This window comes from Acartia tonsa, chromosome 12 (assembly GCF_053477335.1).
Source record: "Acartia tonsa isolate MP-2025a chromosome 12, ASM5347733v1, whole genome shotgun sequence".
Classification (NCBI taxonomy): Eukaryota; Metazoa; Arthropoda; class Copepoda; order Calanoida; family Acartiidae; genus Acartia; species Acartia tonsa.
Window position 1 is genome coordinate 48,096,121 of NC_137271.1, and position 21,477 is coordinate 48,117,597.

General features: G+C 35.0%; 1 protein-coding gene across 1 annotated transcript; it reads right to left on the bottom strand.

The window, feature by feature from the left end:
* Positions 1-446: 446 nt before the first annotated feature.
* Positions 447-10,300, bottom strand: LOC145333394 (uncharacterized). The gene is made up of 5 exons (XM_080178510.1): positions 10,160-10,300; positions 9,328-9,424; positions 2,716-2,791; positions 1,923-2,010; positions 447-569 (listed from the first exon to the last, which is right to left on the bottom strand). The coding sequence occupies exons 1-5, from the start codon at positions 10,295-10,297 to the stop codon at positions 447-449; spliced, it is 522 nt and encodes a 173-aa protein (XP_080034636.1). The 5' UTR covers positions 10,298-10,300.
* Positions 10,301-21,477: the final 11,177 nt, after the last annotated feature.

Below are 21,477 nucleotides of genomic sequence, written 5' to 3' on the forward strand. Positions count from 1 at the left end.
ATTTTCAGGAACTTTCATTCCTACCTATTTTGGATTTATGGATCAACGAATCCCCTCCGCCTAATTACAAATTTTAATTATGTAGCTTTTGCAGGGACTGCCTGTCCAAAACGTCAAATCTTTTTGGGGGGAAGGTGTAAAAGGAGAGAATCAAAGGTTTGAGTAATCTATTGAATTTTTATTACATTTTTAAGGGGGTAAATAAAAGCTTAGGTTTAAATGGGAAAAAACGCCAGCCCCCCCCCCCCCCCTTCAACGACTATCGCCCTATACAATGCTCTTTTATAACTTAACTTAACAAATTCTAAAAAAAAGGTTATTTTCGGTTCATTTGGAATTCAAGGAAATTGCCTATTTTATGGCGTTTCACAAAAGAATTTCAAAGTATTTTGCATGTGCAAAGAATGCTTTTATTTTATCAGAAAACTTTTCTATATCTGTGTGCATTATTGTATAATTCCTGCAAGTTCTTGTTTTTCTCTCTCCATCTTTTCATTGAGCAGCTTTCTCTCCAGATCAAGTTTCTGTTGCATTATTTTCATCTCTTCCCCCTTCTCTTCATCTGCGTCCTTGTTACAGATAGATAGATAGATAGATGGATAAATAGTTAAATAGATAGATAGTTTCTGTTGCATTATTTTCATCTCTTCCCCCTTCTCTTCATCAGCGTCCTTGTTACAGATAGATAGATAGATGGATAGATAGTTAAATAGATAGATAGTTTCTGTTGCATTATTTTCATCTCTTCCCCTTTCTCTTCATCTGCGTCCTTGTTAGAGATAGATAGATAAAAAGATAGATAAAAAGATAAAGTTATTATATTATTGTTCGAAAACTAAACAAAAAATAAGAGATTTCTGATTATGTGCAACCTAGATTTACTGATTGAAACTTTGACGGCCGGACTGACATAACTTAATATAAGAAAAGATGCGCTTCTGATAATGGACAAAATTTTTTTTGTTGAAAATATTGAAAATCATTTCTTTTGTTGATAGCAAATAGAAAAACTAATGACCCTTATCCGTCACACGTTTCGGATCATTCAAATTTTAAATGAATTTTTTTTTAAATTTTCATAATTGGGGAATGCCTTGGCCCTTCAATAAACAGGTCTATAGTATAGATGTATATACAGATAACTTCCTTCTTTTTTCAAAGACGTCTTTCGTCTGCTTCTAAATCATTTTCTGCTATTTTGCTGTGTTAATATAAGCGACACCATTGGTTGATTTTCAATGACCCAATAGAAAGGTTGCACAATTCGGGGAGATACAGTTATTTAACCCTTTCTCCCTCTAGTGTTTTACTCTAATCTTCAATAAAAAAAATTCCAATTCTAGAAATCACGTTTTTGAAAAAGAAACTAGTCAAAATCACAAATCTAGAAATCACGTTTTTGAAAAAGAAACTAGTCAAATGCTTTGTTAAGTTCGAAGTGCACAAAATAGGTCAAATCTCGAACATTAAATTTGTATCTAGTATGTCTCTGAAACAGTTTAGTATTCGCTGGATTAGAACCAGTTCTACTCCATACTGAAAAATCATTCATCGTACAGTATTATATACAATTTTCTACGTATAATAAATACAAACCATAATACTGATATCAGTTTTGTTATCCTGGGTATTCATCCTCTCGGAGCCAACAAAACTGGTTTAATTCTTATAACTTTTTCATTTTAATATCCAGGGAAAGCTATCTATAATACGATGCTATTCTTAGATGATTTATGAATTTTAAAAATATGTAGCACTTTGAGGCTGACAAAACCATATCCAGTGTGGTAAATTTGGGTACATATTAAGTGGGGACATATCCCCCTCTAGTATTTAAATCTATCTCAAAATTAAGAGAAAGGGGGGGGGGGGTATCAGTGCTTACAGGGTACTTTGTGTAAAAGTGCCGATTAAACTTTTACCTGTAATTTCTTTTTAAGATCTGAAGCCTCCTTGTCAAGCTTAGCTTGCAGCTTAGTATTCTCTTCTGCCAATCTTGCTTTAGTTTCCCTAAACATTCAGGTAAAAGAATAGAGGAGGGGCTATATGTAACTCTACCCACAGTGCAGTGTGGGGACCCTCTTCCGACTTTCAATTATAAACACAGAAAAGTCGCTACAAAAGAGCACAAAGTAATTTTCTAGCAGACGAATAATATTTCCACCACTTGGACCAGGTAGTTGTCTGGGCTATACATCTATACTTAAACATTTATTCCCTAGATTAGTCAACATTTCCAAAGCTGGTAAAGTGTCTACTAAAAAAGGAAACCAATGTTACAATGTTTGGCCAAACTATTACGATTGACGTCATATTATAAGGAAATATGACGTAAATCGGGATAACTTGGATAATTGGAATCTCCAGTGTAGAGGCGATGCACTGGTCTATAACACAAAGTAGAACGATATCAAAACAAAGTTTTAAACCGTTTTAGAGATCTTTAGCACACATCCCCCTTCCCCTCCCATATGCTGCTGTGCCTAGAACAAACACAGGAGTGATAAACGTCGGAGTGGGCACTTAACCTAACCCTAACTATTAGAGATTCTTTAAAAGCCTAACCCCAGCTGGGGGCTTATTATTTATTTATATCCTTATCCTAACCTGTGTAGAAATACTTAATTAACTTAGTATTTTATACACTCCAGCATGTGTCAACTCCAACGTTTGTCACTCCTGGGTTTGTCCTGAAACCGCTGTATTAAGAAGTACCTGGCGTCCTTTTCTAGATAATCCTGCAGGTCTTTCTTTTCTTTCTCCAACTTCAACGCTAATACTTTAGCCTCATCTAAAATAAGAATCAATTAAGAAAAGAGAAATTTTGTTTGTTTGTTTGTCCATTAAGATCTTGCTAACCACTTGAGCTTCAGTTCATAATTTCAAAGAGCCCGGCACTGGGTGGTTTTAATTTTAATTTTAAGACTTAGGGCGGTTTCAAGCAATTTTTTTTCGATCCCTTCGAAGGTAGAGCCCCTAGATGCTGAGGACGCAGCTGCTGAATAGAGGTACCATCCCCTATAATAGTTTTTTTTTTTAATTTCAAATTCCAATTACCAAGATATTCTGGACATACTGTTACTTTCATTATTATACATTATCATATCTTAACCCATTAGTGCCGAACCGGGCATTAAAACCCGGTTCCGAAAAATGGAAAAAAACCGGTTTCCGGCTTCATAATTGCATCATTCTCAGTAGGAATCCCCCCCTTACTACCCTGGCTTTCATTTCCCCCTGGAGCAGGCAGTTTAGCTTACTTCCATTTTCCGGTATAGCTCAACAAAATTTGAAAATCATGAAAATTCAAAATACCCCTTCTAACTTTTTTGTTTTTATAGTAAAGTCGCTGATTTTTTTCGTGAAATCTAATGTTCATTGACAAGTACATCTATTTGTGAATTCGATTTATTCAAATTATTATTTTTTATATGATTTTTTTATCGTTTTTTTACGCCCTATTATGACCCGGTTCGGCTTGGCCATAAATACCCGACAGTTTTAAAACCCGGCTCGGTTTCGGTTTTTATTACCCGGTTTTAACTTTTCAACCAATAAAAATAACAGTTTACGTCATTAGTAAGGGTTTGAGCCACCCTAATAACCCTAGTAATCTCTATAGGTGTCACCCAATAGTTTTATTCTTGTTTTCTGATATGTAACACCCAAATTTTATATGTTCTTTTTTTGTAGTGTGTGTCTTTTAAAACTTCGAGCAAAGGGTTTTTTTACCCGAAAACGGCGGCACCTATAGCCGAAACACTAAATTTGAAATAAATCGCTTCATATTATACTTGTAGCTCTATAGATTACATGAGGTTGTGTAGTTTTCAATTTCGGATCGTATCAAAGTTCTAAAAAGTGTTCATCTCACTTTTGGCGTTCAAAAATTACATTTTTCGATTTTTGGTCGAAATAACCGGGTTTTTACAGCAAAACCGGGTTTTAACGCCGGCGGAAACCGCCCAAAACGGGTAATAATGCCTGGTTGGTATTTATGGCCGAGCCGAACCAGGTTTTTTTGCAACTTTCCTGTGCACGCCACTAGAGCAAAACAAAAAAATACAAATTCCGTTTTGACCATTATAAAGCTTCCCTGAAACTTTCAGCTCGATCGGCCCATAAAAGTGGCGCTCGGCACTAATGGGTTAATACTAGAGTTGGCTCAAAATAACTATATCGCTATTGGCTAGTTTTCTATAAGTACATATCTATTTATCTATTTCTCAATAAATAAATTTTCCTTCCCCGCCATTACATTAAAGATTTTTTCAATTATATTTTTTTCACATTACCATCGCCAAAGGGTTAATATGATTAAAATTTTAGTTTTAATATTTTAACACAAAGGAAGTGTCACCACAATCAAATTCTTTTAAAATAGAGTTTTCTTAGATTTACTCTATTATGAACTTTTTTTTATTTATGAAATAAGGGTCAAATACTTCAATGTAATTCAAATATCTACATGAAGTGAAAAACTTAATTCATTCCTTAAACAAATAGAATAAAGGTCTTATCACTTTGGTCAATGAGAGTTTAATAAGGATTATTGGAGCACTATGAGTTCTAAACACTTTACCATTGGAAGACTCGAGCTCATTTATAGACGTTTATTTCCTATATAGATCTGCCATGGATCTTGATGCAATAAAGCAGGCCGTTTTGTAAATGTTAAAAATTGGAAGATTTCATTAAATAAAAGTAATCGCAAATATACTTAGTAAATAATTTTAGAAACAAAATTGTTTAAAAGTCAATGTAATTTGTAAAATTTTAGACAAAAATGTCTTTGTTAATAATTTTGTACAATATTGTTCTCAAAATACATCTCTATTTTTAAACAATATTGGCTTAGACCCTAGTATCTAGTTGATTTGTTTTTTAATGTGGGTGGGAGGGGGAAATAAATATCCTGAAACCTTCTTACGACTTTTATTTATAACTAAAAATTAGATCTCAGGAGCTAAATGAAGCTACCTTAAAATCGAGACTTTTACAGACAAACAAAAACCATTACTACTTTCTATAAAAGGATGTCATTTTAGGAGCAAAGCCACTCTTTAGCTAGGGCATTGCAAGACATTCTACGATTTTTTCGTCCTAATGTCTTGAGTTATTATCCTATACTTTACTAGCGGCAACACACCTAGCATCTAGGGGCTCTGAATTCACTAGGTTATACTTAACCCTTAACGGTCGGGGGGGGGGGGGGGCGTTGAACGCCCCCCCCATCCGGTTTTTTCTATCTCATTTTCTGTGTGTGAAAGATAAAGAGCCCAAACTGCTTGACTTTTTAAGTATGGGTATGACACATAACTGAGAGTTGGAATTTTTTGAATATCTCCATCCTGGCGGGCACAGGATGCCAGCAAACCTGGCAGGGTCATCCAGGTAAAGAGCAAAAATATTTTTTTGACTAAAACAAAACATTTTATCATACCAAAATATTAAAAAATCCTCTAGTAGTACATCCTTATATAAAATAAAGGTGTTCAAGTCACTTTTAGGTTCCAGGTATGATCCTGCAGGTCCTGATCTTCCAGGTCTCCAGAAATCTTTAAAAGGCTCCTGTGGCCGCAATTTTTGACTTAGAGACTTCAAATTTTAAACTTAAGCTTTTCTTACATGTCTACATAACGTATTAAAATTTCATCAAGATCCGCCGCCGTTTTCCCGCCGACAGCCGACTGCGGCGGCTGGCAGCTGCCAAGTACAGCTGCGGCCGCTGAAATTTATATTTTGATATTTCTAATGTAAAATTTACATAAAGATAAACATTTTCTGGAAAAAAAATTTTCTTCTAGCTTCAAAAATAAGAAAATTACAGCCGTTTGAAATTTTTAAGTAAAAAAAGACCTAAACACAAAGGTTGTTAAATAAAAGGGTGAAGGAAGCGAAAATTGACTTAGACTTATAAAAGGTCGGAAATTCATTATCAAACAGGGGACCTGCACAAAAAAAATTAGCCCTCTAGCTCTAATAGGAACTGAGATAATAAGGGGGGGGCGTTGAACGCCCCCCCCCCCTCCGACTGATTAAGGTGCGGCAAGGGGCCCGACTGTAAAGGGTTAAGAATGGAAAATCATTTTTCAAATTATCATCATTTTAATCCCATTTAAAAACAACAAAACAAATTTAAATTGATGTTGAATTGTTTTTACCTTTTCAGGAAAAAAAAAAAAAAAACTAAGACTATATGTCCATAAGTAGAGCAACAATTAATTTTTTGATGAAGGATCTTTTTTTTATAAAAAGTTTTTAGCAGAAGTCAAATATTAGGATTAAATCCTGTTTTGTTTTTCCCTACTTCATTTTTTTTCTTGGGGAAAAGTCTTTTTTTTTATTTATTTATAAATTAATTTATTTCAATATAATTACAAATAACATGAAATAAACTATAATATTTATGGATTTTTTTTTTTATAATAAAAATACAGTAAAATATTTCGCATTAATGAAACAATATGTATAATATTTTGTTTGTATTAATAGTTAAAATTTTATTTCATTGGAAAAAAAAAACATTTTTAGGTTTGAAAGTAAGTAATATTATCTTTATATTGTAAAAGAAAATTCAAAAATTCAGATGCAATGTTGCTATATGAAGAAGTTTTTTCTAAAATTTTTATGGAAAATTGGGCAACAAAAAGAGTTTGAGAGTAGCAATTATTAACAGTCCATTTTTTTATAGCTTCGTCCTTGCTAGATTTCAATGCTCTGTCTTTGGCTACTAAAATGATTGTTGAAATTTGAAGAAAATCTTTATCATTGAATTGAGGATAAATGATGTTAAAAAGGAAAAAGTTTCTTGGGGAAAAGTCTAAAATACGTTATGATACAAAAACCCCGGTTTTATTCCAGCTGTTATGAATCAGATTCTGAGCTATACTTGATATCAAATTCTTATATGGCTTGTTTAACTTTTTCAAAATATATTTCAAATTTTGGCCAAAAATCCGCAAATAAATAAACCTAGACGGTCTAGATCTGACAGACGGGTAGAATATAGAGTAGCTACTAAAACATTACTAGTAAATATTTATGAAACACATAACAAACTGTCTTTTCAAAAGCTCAGCATGAAAATTGATCTACTTTTTTCCCCCAAATTATTTTTGTATACTTTAAAAGGTCAGCCATCCATTCCGCAAATATATTACATGAACCGTATATTGTTTTGGCAATGCAAACTTCGCCTCCCTTTTTGTAAACTTTCATCAAGAATTACACCACTTATTTACTTTCAGATTAGCATCTAGGGTCTTAATGTTTAGGGTGGGGAGAAGGAGAAAAATAGCTCAAATCCTATCCAACACAAGACTTTAAAATTAAAGTCGCCAGTAGAACACAGTAGTAGTGTCTGACTGATTATGACGCAACAAAAAAAAAATAGCCAATGAGAGGCCGTTATTGACCAATGGTAAAATTTATAATGGCCTCTCATTGGCTATTTTTTTTGTTACGTCATAATCAGTCAGACACTATTACTGTGTTCTCGCCAGTAACCATCCAAAACTATTGAAGATTCCCAAAAAAGGAGAACTTAATCGGTTCAGTGGTTGGGGGGGGGGGGGGGGGAGGGGGTTGTTGAGCCTATACTCAAATTTTTTTCTTACTTTTTCTATGGTCGATTTCTCTTGGTAGGGCGGTGGTATCCTCCCCAAAAATAACAATAAACCTTCTCAGGAGCTGTTAGAAGCATCATTGTAAATGAGAACCATATCGGTTTCGAGATTAGCGAGATCATTTAGTACACAGAGACAAGGCGTTCAAGCCTTTTAACTTTGGGGGGGGGGTGGGGGGTAGAAATTCAAAATTTGGACGTCCTTGTACAGAGGACATAGACATCCTGTTACTTTTGTATTAGGACTGTAAATTATGATAATATGCGATATTGAATACTCACTACTTTAACAGTCAAGGTTACGCTGCATTTATTTGTTTAATGTCCACATTTTTAAAAGCGAAGCTTTTCTATAATAATGGTACGGATAGCTTTTTTCGTTAATTTAGGCTGGTTAGAATTGTCCTATTGATTTCAAACTTTGCATGGTGATTCCTGTAGTAGTTAGTTACGATTTAAAAAGCGTAGCAACTCTATAATCATTACTAGAATGTCAGTGCGTCCATTTTAAACATGTTGATTTTTACTTTTTTAGCAACTAATTTTTATGTGATCAAATTATCCGATTCATCTGATTTTTGGTACATTGATTCCTGGAACAACAAAGTACATTATCATAAGCAATGCAACTCTATAATCATTGAATCAAGTACTAAAAATGTCATTCATGTATGTCATTCATAAACATTACCCTGTATCAAGCAGTTTTTCAACAAATTTACTTATAATTTTGATTCGACTCTTATACATTTATATTCTGATTATTCAGTTCTGACACTATACAAGTGTTAATGTCCGTTTGTTCTTCCATTTCAATGCTTCGCTTTAGATGTTGTCATCCTTGTTTTTAGTAGCACAGCTACTCTATCAATAGTCTGTGTCATTTTTTTTCGTAAATTCGTTCTGTTTTCCCCAAAGTGCTTATTCAGCAAAGAAACGCAACCCTTAATTTTTAGATTTCAAATTTTAATAAGTAAGTTAGGGGGTAGTTTATTTTTATATGCCTAACATCGGCGGTGCATAAAATGAAGTAAAAACTACCCCCCAACCCTCTCTCCCACCATCAACATGACATCCATTAACTGCAACTTATTTCGGGTATAGTCCCTTTCGTGACAACGCCTCTAAAAGAGCGTTCCATCGTATTTTTAAATTTTCTACTATTTCTAGCCCCTTCGGGAGGCTTTAACCTCGCGGGGGCAATCACCTAACCAAACATAACATAGCCTAAAATATCCTATCAAAAGCTGATGTGAAAATACGACGAAACGCCCCTTAAAAAGGCGTTGTCACGAAAGTTACAATATCCCTTATTTCAATTTGTGTAGAAGTGGAGTTTCTGGGTTCGGCTATGCACTTTAAGGTGAACTGTCATTTTTCCGTAAAAACCTCACTCTTACTTGGTTTTAATAGTCACCCTTATGTTGATTTTTGTTGCAACATTAACAAACATACAGGCATAAAAAATTTAAGTTTAGCTTTGCAACTCAAACTTCATTAATTAAAATAAATAGTATAGCATAGGTAAAACTGTTTTCTTCTTTAAAACGGAACTGGCTCCAAACCCCTGCATTGGCTTTACACCTGGGACTCACCTAAACATTGCTAAACCTAACATGACCTAAAATGGCTCTAAACAAATGTTCAAAGGTTGTATATGGTACGCTGTCAGTGCAAGGACAATTGCATTTAATAATGACCTGCTCTCTTTTCTTCTTCTGATTTTAATTTTTCCATGACGTCATTCATTCCCTTTCTTCTCTCTGCGCTCTCTTTCTTTACAAACGCTTCAATATCCTAAAATAAACACAAGTAGATAGACAGACGGATGAATTGAGTTTTATGGTAAATGCTTTTCCAGTATGGCTCTGAAACCTATAAATATTCGCTGCCTTGAGACCGGTTTCAAGCCATACTGAAAAACCATGTATCGTATCGTATAAGTCTTGTATTATTTCCTATTAAAGATTCTTATTACTTCAGAATCTTCACATTAAATTTCATTATCCTATCTTTCAAGAAAGCATGTTAAATCCAAGTAGCAAAACGGACAGATAGATTGTCCGAAAGAAATAAGTAACAAAGTAGTTTAGAGAATCTATGCAACTTGCTGACTTACAAAAGGACAATGTGATTCCTAATAAAATTATTAGATTCAAATTTTATCACACAGCGTTTAGTGTCCAATAAAATAGGACGTCATACAATACAAATGACCAATGATAGGCCAGTATACATTATAATTGACCAATGGTAAATTGTATACTTTTCTAATATTGGTCATTTGTATTGTATGACGTTATTTTTATTAGACACTACATGATGTTTCAAATTTCATTTTATTTATCTCTCAATTTAGGGCGAGGTTCTCCCACAAAATGAATAGATTTAAACTTTCTCTTGATCTTTTAATATGCTTCACTGTAAATAAGAACAATATCAGTTCAGCCGTTAGCAAGATTCATATCGCCACAGATACAAAGATGGACATCTTGTTACTTTAATATAAGATTTATTCCAAAACTAACTTACCATCATATCTTGTTTGCGTTGTTGATTTTCTTTCTGAATAATTTCCCTGAGTTTATCATTGCCAGTGGTCATGGCAGCCTCCAGGTTCTTGGTGGCTGTTATTAGGTCAGCCTTCTGTCCTTCCAGCCCGAGTTTCATCTCATTTCTGTGTTCAGGTTCTTTTTTTTTATTCAGCTAATCTATTCCATTCCATATTTTGTTGGAGTAAAGTTGGAGTAAAACATGTTTTTTTGGTGTAGCTGAAAGGGAAGTGGGTAAGAAGGGGGGATTAAAAGGGAAAGAAGGTTGTGGGGTAATTTTCCTTTAGATCTGTTTGTCAGAATCACATTCCCTTTTCCCTGTTCAAAAGGAAAAATATAAAATATCACGCCCAAGGACTACTTTTAATTTGACACAATATCATTTGCATTATGTACAATTTAAATTTATAAATTGTTAACATGCTAAAAGGATGAAAATACAACTTTTTTGTTTTGTTTTAGATTATGGCATCGTATTATAGGCAGCAATATGTGGATAATGTTTGTTTCGTGTGGCTCATAACCGGTTCTTAACCAGTGGATATTAATCGGTTTTGAAGTCATTCTGGAAAGAAGATTATTTCCTAATAATAATTTGAACCTTTCAATAACATTTATTGCAGACAGAATCAACGAGAGTTGGGGAACAAAAACTCTTTTCACAACTCTGCATGCTAAAAATATGAGCCAAAAATATAAATTCTTGACAAGGATGGAAAAATATGTATAGCATCGTTCAACCATGTCAGTGGTTTTTAATATCTAATACTATTTGATTTTTTTGGTTTATCTGTTTCAAAACTTCTTAAACACATGTTTAACATAAAAATACATTTTTAAGTCTTAATTAACAAGATGCTTTGAGTATTATATTATGTAGAATCGTCCTAATAATCATTATTTAAATATTAAATTATATAGTATAAACATATTAAAAAGGGGAAAACATCATCATTTAAAAACGGACATACGGACTTTCTAGGGTAGTGATTACATCGATGGTACACTTTCTTGAATGCACCTAACTTTTAAAGGAATCATACTGTATAAATTGCAGGGATAAGGGATGGGAAACGTAGGAAAATATTATTTCAGGCCTATTTCAAGCCTAGGCCTAATAAACCAATTTTGGGATGACGCAGTGGTTCGTCCTATACGCTAATGAAAAAGCTGTGTGTGTGTGTGTAGATAAAGTATAGAATAAAATTCAGGTAGCTAGTTTAAAGTAAAAAACATAACTTTTTATAAACCTATATATTAATGGCTTTTGTTAAAATGAAGTTTTTTCTCTCCCAAATTTTTTTTATCTTTTACTTTGGTAATTTGAACTGTCAGAAAGCTATCGATGGGTTTCCCTCAGACAGATTTAGTTTGTATTATTTGCATTTTTATTAATGAGTAAAAATTTTATTTGAAAATTTCATTGCTAATTAAAATTCAAAATAAATAAATAAATATGCACTTGGGTAACATTCTATCAACTTCTTTGGAACTATAATGTAATGATATTTCTGTACTGTGTTGTATTGTACAAAAATTAGGGTTAAAGTGTTCCGTACAAAATTTTTAAAATTCAAAATACAACATCTAATTTATAAACTACCAAATGAAAATTCGTAGCTACCTTCTTTCCAAAAAAATAATCCCGTTATTTTTGTTTTTTCTATATGGCCCTTTTTTAATGTTTAACTCTAAGCAGATTTAATAATTAAACTAATGTGATCTAACACCATTTATATTTATTTTTTCGTAGCAGACGAAATCATTATTTTTTCTAGAATTGTCTGCTTCTGAAATTTTCGCCAATTGGTGATTGGTTGATACAAAACAAGCCCAAATCACGCCTATAAATTAGGCAATTTTCCCAAAATTTTCGAAAACACCTGGAACTTTGTTCAAGACAGACATACGTATGGCACTAGGAACAGGAACAACTTTGCTTACGAACCGGGCACCAATAGAAACTTTCTCCTGCACGCCCCTCTTAACTCTTTCCCAACTATATTCAACAACCTTCCACTTGAAATTAAACTAATTGATAATAAAAATATTTTTAAGAAAAAATGTTTTACTTATTACCTAAACAAGATTGAGTTTTAAAAAAGCAAATATTTTAAAAAAGCAAATATTTTATTTTTGAAATTAAACTGACTGATAATAAAATTATTCTCAAGAAAGATATTTTACTTACTTATTACTTACTTTCTTAAAAAAAGCAAATACTTTATTTTTTCTCTTCCTCTATTTAACAATTTTTTGTTCTAACTAAGTTTCTATTCGTATCTTTAGCCCTCGACTTTTTGTAAGCACTTAATTTCTATATCAAAAAATAATAAAACAGCATTTCTTTAACCTCAAATCTCAACGAGTAGGTTCCGTAGGAACCGACATACATACCTATGTATAGAGTAGCTTTAGCATAGTTTGTTTCTTATCCACTTTATTCATTTTACATTTTATATTTTGACTTTGACTTCTTCTATTATATTATATATTTTTATCAAGCAACTAACGAATCGCGCAACCTCTACCTCTATTTTATCTAATAAAAAAAATAACAAAGTTTTTTCATAATTTTGACCAAAAATATATTTATTTATTCAAATTTAGATATCGAAAATTTTGTTTAATATATGACTATCGCTGACTGGACTGGTTAAGCTCATGTAGTGGGCATAGCCATCTACTCGTCGTAGTCGCTGGAGTCATCGACGTCGTCGGGTTCCTGTTGGAGGAGCTCCTCCACAAGGTCCTGCTGGACGGTGACCAAGCGGTCCATGGTGGCGATGGAATCCATGTTGGCCTGGAAGGAGCGGGCGTACGTGGGCATTACTGAAATTAGCCTCACGACTAACCCATAGTTGGAGTACATCATGCGGAGGATCTCCTCATCGATGGCGTCTTGGCGGAATCTCCTCCACATAAGTCTGTCGCCCTCGTACACGACGCCCATTAACCTCCTCTTGACCATAAACCAGAGGTCCAGACAGCGCCTGTCTACCCCCGGAAATGGGAGTAGATCAGGCACTGCCGCGAGGTTCAGCAGCTGCTGGACGCCGTGCACGGGTGCAGGATCATCGATTTCATCGCTTGAGTTCAACATGGCGATGAGCTCCTGCACCTGGTCTTGGAGGGGAACATCTTCTTCTCCTCCAGCCTCCTCCGGAACTTCCGGCGCCCCATCCGGTAAAGCACCTTGGCCTTGTCCAACTTCCTCTTCTTGATCTGACATTTCTGAGACAATTGAACTTTGACCCTACCCACCCCCATATTTATACCCCCCTTGTGTCTTAATACCATGCATTATTCAATCTTAATTTAACTTATTAATTAATAAATAACTTTCCCTACTTCCGATTTCCCGCGTATTCCCCCTATGCTTTACAACCAATTGTCTCCCCCCCGCCCCCTCTTTTGCTTTATTCTTTTGCTTTATTCTGCCGTGCTTTACCGGAAAACCACTCTTCCCCCCTCCCCCTATTTTTCTCCCCCCCAGTATATACCAAACGATAGGCGCCGCTCCGTCTGTCTAGCTGGAAGTCACGGCCGCGCACAAACCACCCACCACTCCCCTTCTAGTTTTTTCCCCCCCTCCTCCCCCTAACCTGTTGAATTCCTTCACTTTTTTATGCTAATGAAAATTAATCCATAGCGAAATATTAACAGACATCCTATTACTCTATACATCCTTCATAAAAAAAATAAAAGTTCATAGCAAGATATCTAGGATTTATTAAACAAATCAATGAATTTATGATAATTTATGATATTTTTAATACTTTTACTTTTTTGGATAAAACTAAACTGTATTATTCTTCAAAAACAATTTTATATTTCAATAGCCATATCAGTAACTTTTTGCAGTTTTTTTTCTGTTGATTCATTGTTGATTTTTGTTGATTTTTGTGAACATCATGTGGATATCTTGTATATAAAGTCGTAGAGAACTTGACCGTAACTGGTTCAAACCGGAAATGGCCAACTTCTGGAACTATAGCTGGAGACAGGCCCCCTCTTGAGCAGTTATCCGCTCAGCAATTTCACCCAATTTAGCTTCATGAAACTCCATGTCCTTGTTTGGGTTGTATAGTGTGAGGGCCAACTCGGTTTCTAAATAACCCTGTTGGTATAGAAGACGGGCTACCTCACGACGTACTTCGTCACTGACATTGTCACCATTAACTATATTGAGAAGTCGTTCATATGTTATTGTCAATCTATTGCGTAGCGGCTGCCACATTTGTTGGTATTCTTCCTCTCCGAACATTTCGTGTCTAAACAATAGTAAGATTTAAACCTCACTAAAGCAAAGCTATAACCAAATTACGCGCGCAATAGCACGCCACAGTCTTTTTTAACATGACCCACTTTCACCCTTTTACCTTCAAAAGGAGTGGAATCAATGGATTAATGATACGTTTTCGCCTTCCCTTAAAACCCCCTCCCCCCCCCCCCTCTTCCTCTCCCATTTTGTTGCCCCATTCACAGCCATGCTGTGACCAGTTCTCAAAACACAAAAATCAGATTCCGGAGGAATCGAACCATACATATTTCTCAATCATTATTTGTTGTAAAATCTGTTATAACAATTAAAAATAATATGGGTCTAAATAAATTCCAATTTATAAATGAATTTCTGGTTTTTCTATTAAAACAAAAAGAATAATATTTCATACTTCAAATGTTCATAATTGCTTTATCTTTTTATTGGTTTATGACCATCCTTTTTCTATTATTCTTTAATTCATATCTATTATAAATACATAAAAAAATCCATAAATTCATAGTTTGTTTCATGCTTAACTCGAAATAAATTATCTAAATACGAACACAAACAAGATTATTTAAGGGCAAACATATTTTCTCTGTGCCTATTCAAGATATTTGATATATAAGATAAGATAAGATAAGATTTATTTTCCCCAAAGGTACAACATATTTTATTAGATATATATTATAAATTATGTTACTATGCTTGATTTGTTTGATTCATCTGGTTTGTTGTGTTTGGTGCAGGTTAGATAATAATATACATAATAACAATTATTAAGTACCTAGCATGGAATTGGCCGAACTTCATCTCCACCTAGTTACCAGGCCAGTTTAAATTGAATGGAGACAATATTTTACAATAAAAATTCCATGCAACATTGTACCAGATAGTTGGCATAACCCTTTAAGGGTTGTGGAGCCACTGGTGTACTTTGACGCTTGCCAAGCCGATACAATGTTATATGTGCAAATAAATAATAATCTTAACAATGAAACAATATCTTGCTGTGTATTTCAGACATCCTCCTACTATCAGTTGCAACTTCTCCAAGCGTGAATTCGGAACAATTAAGGAACCAAAACCTCCATAAGGAGTCGCTATTCCCGTTGAGATCCCTTTTCAGCTCCAAATAGACAGTTTCCTTTAAATCAAATTATTTTCATTATAGAGTGGAGTTTTGTCCGGGTTTTAAGGACATCTCCACACCAATAATTACAGGGTAACGGCAAATTTCGCGATAACACTTGGTCCAATCCAAAAAATCCAAAAAAAAACCAAAGAAAAGTCCAAAAAAGGACAAGAATACCCTAATAATAATCATATCGTGTACTTAAGTGAACAAGGTGTAATGGTTGGTTTCGATTCCTACGGAATCTGATTTTTATTTTTGAGAATGGATATAAAAAATCCTAAGAATAGGTCATATGCGATTCCTACGGAATCTGATTTTGGTATTTTGATAATGGGAGTGTGTCCCTAAATATGTATGGTTCGATTCCTCCGGAATCTGATTTTTGTGTTTTGAGAACTGGTCACAGCATGGCTGTGAATGGGGCAACAAAATGGGAGAGGAAGAGGGGGGGGGGGGAGGGGGTTTTAAGGGAAGGCGAAAACGTATCATTAATCCATTGATTCCACTCCTTTTGAAGGTAAAAGGGTGAAAGTGGGTCATGTTAAAAAAGACTGTGGCGTGCTATTGCGCGCGTAATTTGGTTATAGCTTTGCTTTAGTGAGGTTTAAATCTTACTATTGTTTAGACACGAAATGTTCGGAGAGGAAGAATACCAACAAATGTGGCAGCCGCTACGCAATAGATTGACAATAACATATGAACGACTTCTCAATATAGTTAATGGTGACAATGTCAGTGACGAAGTACGTCGTGAGGTAGCCCGTCTTCTATACCAACAGGGTTATTTAGAAACCGAGTTGGCCCTCACACTATACAACCCAAACAAGGACATGGAGTTTCATGAAGCTAAATTGGGTGAAATTGCTGAGCGGATAACTGCTCAAGAGGGGGCCTGTCTCCAGCTATAGTTCCAGAAGTTGGCCATTTCCGGTTTGAACCAGTTACGGTCAAGTTCTCTACGACTTTATATACAAGATATCCACATGATGTTCACAAAAATCAACAAAAATCAACAATGAATCAACAGAAAAAAAACTGCAAAAAGTTACTGATATGGCTATTGAAATATAAAATTGTTTTTGAAGAATAATACAGTTTAGTTTTATCCAAAAAAGTAAAAGTATTAAAAATATCATAAATTATCATAAATTCATTGATTTGTTTAATAAATCCTAGATATCTTGCTATGAACTTTTATTTTTTTTATGAAGGATGTATAGAGTAATAGGATGTCTGTTAATATTTCGCTATGGATTAATTTTCATTAGCATAAAAAAGTGAAGGAATTCAACAGGTTAGGGGGAGGAGGGGGGGAAAAAACTAGAAGGGGAGTGGTGGGTGGTTTGTGCGCGGCCGTGACTTCCAGCTAGACAGACGGAGCGGCGCCTATCGTTTGGTATATACTGGGGGGGAGAAAAATAGGGGGAGGGGGGAAGAGTGGTTTTCCGGTAAAGCACGGCAGAATAAAGCAAAAGAATAAAGCAAAAGAGGGGGCGGGGGGGAGACAATTGGTTGTAAAGCATAGGGGGAATACGCGGGAAATCGGAAGTAGGGAAAGTTATTTATTAATTAATAAGTTAAATTAAGATTGAATAATGCATGGTATTAAGACACAAGGGGGGTATAAATATGGGGGTGGGTAGGGTCAAAGTTCAATTGTCTCAGAAATGTCAGATCAAGAAGAGGAAGTTGGACAAGGCCAAGGTGCTTTACCGGATGGGGCGCCGGAAGTTCCGGAGGAGGCTGGAGGAGAAGAAGATGTTCCCCTCCAAGACCAGGTGCAGGAGCTCATCGCCATGTTGAACTCAAGCGATGAAATCGATGATCCTGCACCCGTGCACGGCGTCCAGCAGCTGCTGAACCTCGCGGCAGTGCCTGATCTACTCCCATTTCCGGGGGTAGACAGGCGCTGTCTGGACCTCTGGTTTATGGTCAAGAGGAGGTTAATGGGCGTCGTGTACGAGGGCGACAGACTTATGTGGAGGAGATTCCGCCAAGACGCCATCGATGAGGAGATCCTCCGCATGATGTACTCCAACTATGGGTTAGTCGTGAGGCTAATTTCAGTAATGCCCACGTACGCCCGCTCCTTCCAGGCCAACATGGATTCCATCGCCACCATGGACCGCTTGGTCACCGTCCAGCAGGACCTTGTGGAGGAGCTCCTCCAACAGGAACCCGACGACGTCGATGACTCCAGCGACTACGACGAGTAGATGGCTATGCCCACTACATGAGCTTAACCAGTCCAGTCAGCGATAGTCATATATTAAACAAAATTTTCGATATCTAAATTTGAATAAATAAATATATTTTTGGTCAAAATTATGAAAAAACTTTGTTATTTTTTTTATTAGATAAAATAGAGGTAGAGGTTGCGCGATTCGTTAGTTGCTTGATAAAAAATATATAATATAATAGAAGAAGTCAAAGTCAAAATATAAAATGTAAAATGAATAAAGTGGATAAGAAACAAACTATGCTAAAGCTACTCTATACATAGGTATGTATGTCGGTTCCTACGGAACCTACTCGTTGAGATTTGAGGTTAAAGAAATGCTGTTTTATTATTTTTTGATATAGAAATTAAGTGCTTACAAAAAGTCGAGGGCTAAAGATACGAATAGAAACTTAGTTAGAACAAAAAATTGTTAAATAGAGGAAGAGAAAAAATAAAGTATTTGCTTTTTTTAAGAAAGTAAGTAATAAGTAAGTAAAATATCTTTCTTGAGAATAATTTTATTATCAGTCAGTTTAATTTCAAAAATAAAATATTTGCTTTTTTAAAATATTTGCTTTTTTAAAACTCAATCTTGTTTAGGTAATAAGTAAAACATTTTTTCTTAAAAATATTTTTATTATCAATTAGTTTAATTTCAAGTGGAAGGTTGTTGAATATAGTTGGGAAAGAGTTAAGAGGGGCGTGCAGGAGAAAGTTTCTATTGGTGCCCGGTTCGTAAGCAAAGTTGTTCCTGTTCCTAGTGCCATACGTATGTCTGTCTTGAACAAAGTTCCAGGTGTTTTCGAAAATTTTGGGAAAATTGCCTAATTTATAGGCGTGCATAAATTTACAAACATTGAATTCAATTAACAGGTTAAATGGAAGTATGCCATTAGATTTAAAGAATTCAGCTGTGTGAGCTCTGCTAGGTAAATTTTCGATTATTCTAATGGCTTGCTTCTGCAACTTAATGATTGGTGCTAACAGATACATAGGACAGGCAGTGAACAGGAGACAACAATATTCGATATTCGACTTAATATAAGAAGAATAGAGTAGCTTTAAGTGTTTCTTGTCCAACAAATGACGCATTACTTTCATACTATAAATTATTTTAGAGACTTTGCTATAGACTTTTTCAAGATGATAAGAAAATTTCATTTTCTCGTCCAATTGAATTCCCAAGTGTTTGATACTACCCTCATTGGTACCGCTCACAAGATCCAACTTAGTGATTTTTGACTCATCATTTTCATTATGATTATTCATGTTTACATAGACTTCAAAGTTGGTCTTAGCGGCGAGCTCAGCGGGGGTGAGTATCTCACGGGGGGAGGAAAAGACCATACATTTGGTCTTGCGGGGGTGAATAAGAAGTTTATTGGCATTGTACCATTGGGTCAGTCTGGGGACAAGCTCCTTTGCAAGGTTGATCAATTGTATAATATTCTGCTTTTCAATGAAGCCCACTGCGTCATCAGCAAAGAGATTGATTAGGATCTCTTCACTGCATGAAACAAGGTCATTGATAAAAATCAAAAAAAGAATTGGTCCCAGGACTGACCCCTGAAGTACGCCAATGATAATGAATTCAATTGTGGAGGAGAAAAGGCCCTTAAAATATACACGCTGTTTTCTATTTGCATAATAACTACGGAACCAATCAAGTGCAACCCCCCTTATCCCTGAATTCTCCAGTTTGCTAAAAAGGATGTCCCTATTTATCATGTCGAAACACTTCCTTATGTCCAAAAATATGGCCATACAGGAAGTGTCTCGACTGAGTGCTTGGGTGATCAATGTGCTTAAGTTCAATACATTGTGAAAGGTTGAGATTCCTTTCATGAAGCCAAACTGGCGGTTGCTAAAAAAAGACCGATCTTCCAAGAACTTAACCAGCGTTTCACAGACATATTTTTCAATGGGCTTGGAAAAGTTGTCAATGAGTGAAATTCCTCGATGATTATCTGCCTCGCTGAGTGAACCTGATTTGTGAAGGACAACTATTTTGGAAGTTTTCATTTTTTCAGGAAAAGTGCCATTTTGAAGTGATAAATTATAAACATGTGTTAAGGGAGTGGCAATGGTATCAGCACAGCGAGACAGAACATACATCGAGACATCATTTATGTCTGTGGAACGCTTAGGTTTAATACTACGAATGATATTAATAACCTTGAAGGGGTACAATGGCTCAAAGAAGAGGGAATCTTGACATGGGGGTGGTAAATATTCAAAGAAATTTTTGGGGGTGGAAGGAATTTCAGGCCTTAGGGAAGACCCAATCTGACTAAAATAACGATTAAATTCATTAGCTATTTCTTGGTCATTTTCAATTTTGTTTGGGCCTACTTGAAGGTATGTGCACTCAGGGGAAGATTTACTAAACCCAATGACTTCCTTTAGGGTTTTCCAGAGTTTTTTCCCATCCCCGTTTGCATCTCTTATTTGTTGTCTGTAATATTCAATCTTTGCTCTTCTCACTTGCCTATTGTAATTATTCCTATAGACATTGTAAATACTTTCATTTTCAATTGTTTTGTCTTTTAAAAAGTTGCTGTACAAAATATCTCTATGCAATCTACAACGCAATAAAAAGTCTGACATGAAAGGCTGCTGAGGCTGGGTACGTTTGTTTTTTCGTTTTTTTCTAACTGGACACTTTTCATTATAAAGTCTCAAAAAGGTTGAAATAAAGTTATCATAAGCAATGTTTGTGTTGTCTTGGCTTAAAACGTGATTCCAGTTAGTGTGGTAGAGTGCATAGTTTAAGGCATCAAAGTTTTCATCATTCAATTCTCTTTTTTCAAAGAAATCTGGAGGTTTGGGTTTATTTACTCTGTCTATTCGGAATGAATTAATAATTGGCAAGTGATCGGAGATTTTTGAAGTTAAGACAAAGGAAGACATTAGGTTTTGAATAAAGTTACCTACCCCGAATAAATCAAGAAGGGTTGCAGTGGTTCTAGTTACTCTAGTAGCTCTGGTAACGGTATTTATGATACCGTTAAAGGAAAAAGACTCAATAATTCTCATGGAGTTGCTATTTATATTATTTATTTTGAAAAGATCAAAATTGAAATCTCCTACAATGAAGTATGGTATGCTTAAAGCTGCTATTCTATCAATCAGGTCCAAAAAAAGTTCAAAAAATTCTTCTATTTCAGCACTACTCTGATTGGGTGGCCGATAACAGTTTAGTAAGCAAAACTTTAGTCCATTGTGGGAAATTTTTAAGCAAATAGATTCAAGAATATTTTCTTTAAATGAAAATTTATCAAATAGTTTATCTACTTTATAATATTTGCTTACTAGAATACCCACCCCTCCCCCCCTACTTTTTGTGCGGAGTTTAACATGCCAATCGTAATTATTAATTCCATAGCAATCCATATTTACATCCTTATTCAGCCATAATTCTTGAAAACACAGAACATTTAAGTGGATATCATGTTGCCTAAAGAAGTCTACAGTGGAGACAATATCATTGTATTTAGAATGTAATGACTGACAATTAATACTAAAAATATTGAGAAGGTTTTCATTGAATGTTTTCAGTTTCTGTACGATACCTTGTTCACTTGAAAAAACGCAATTTATTCCGAATTCGTTCTCAAAATCGTTAAAGTAGTCGCCGTAAATCGGATTCATAAGATTTAGACCAATGTTATC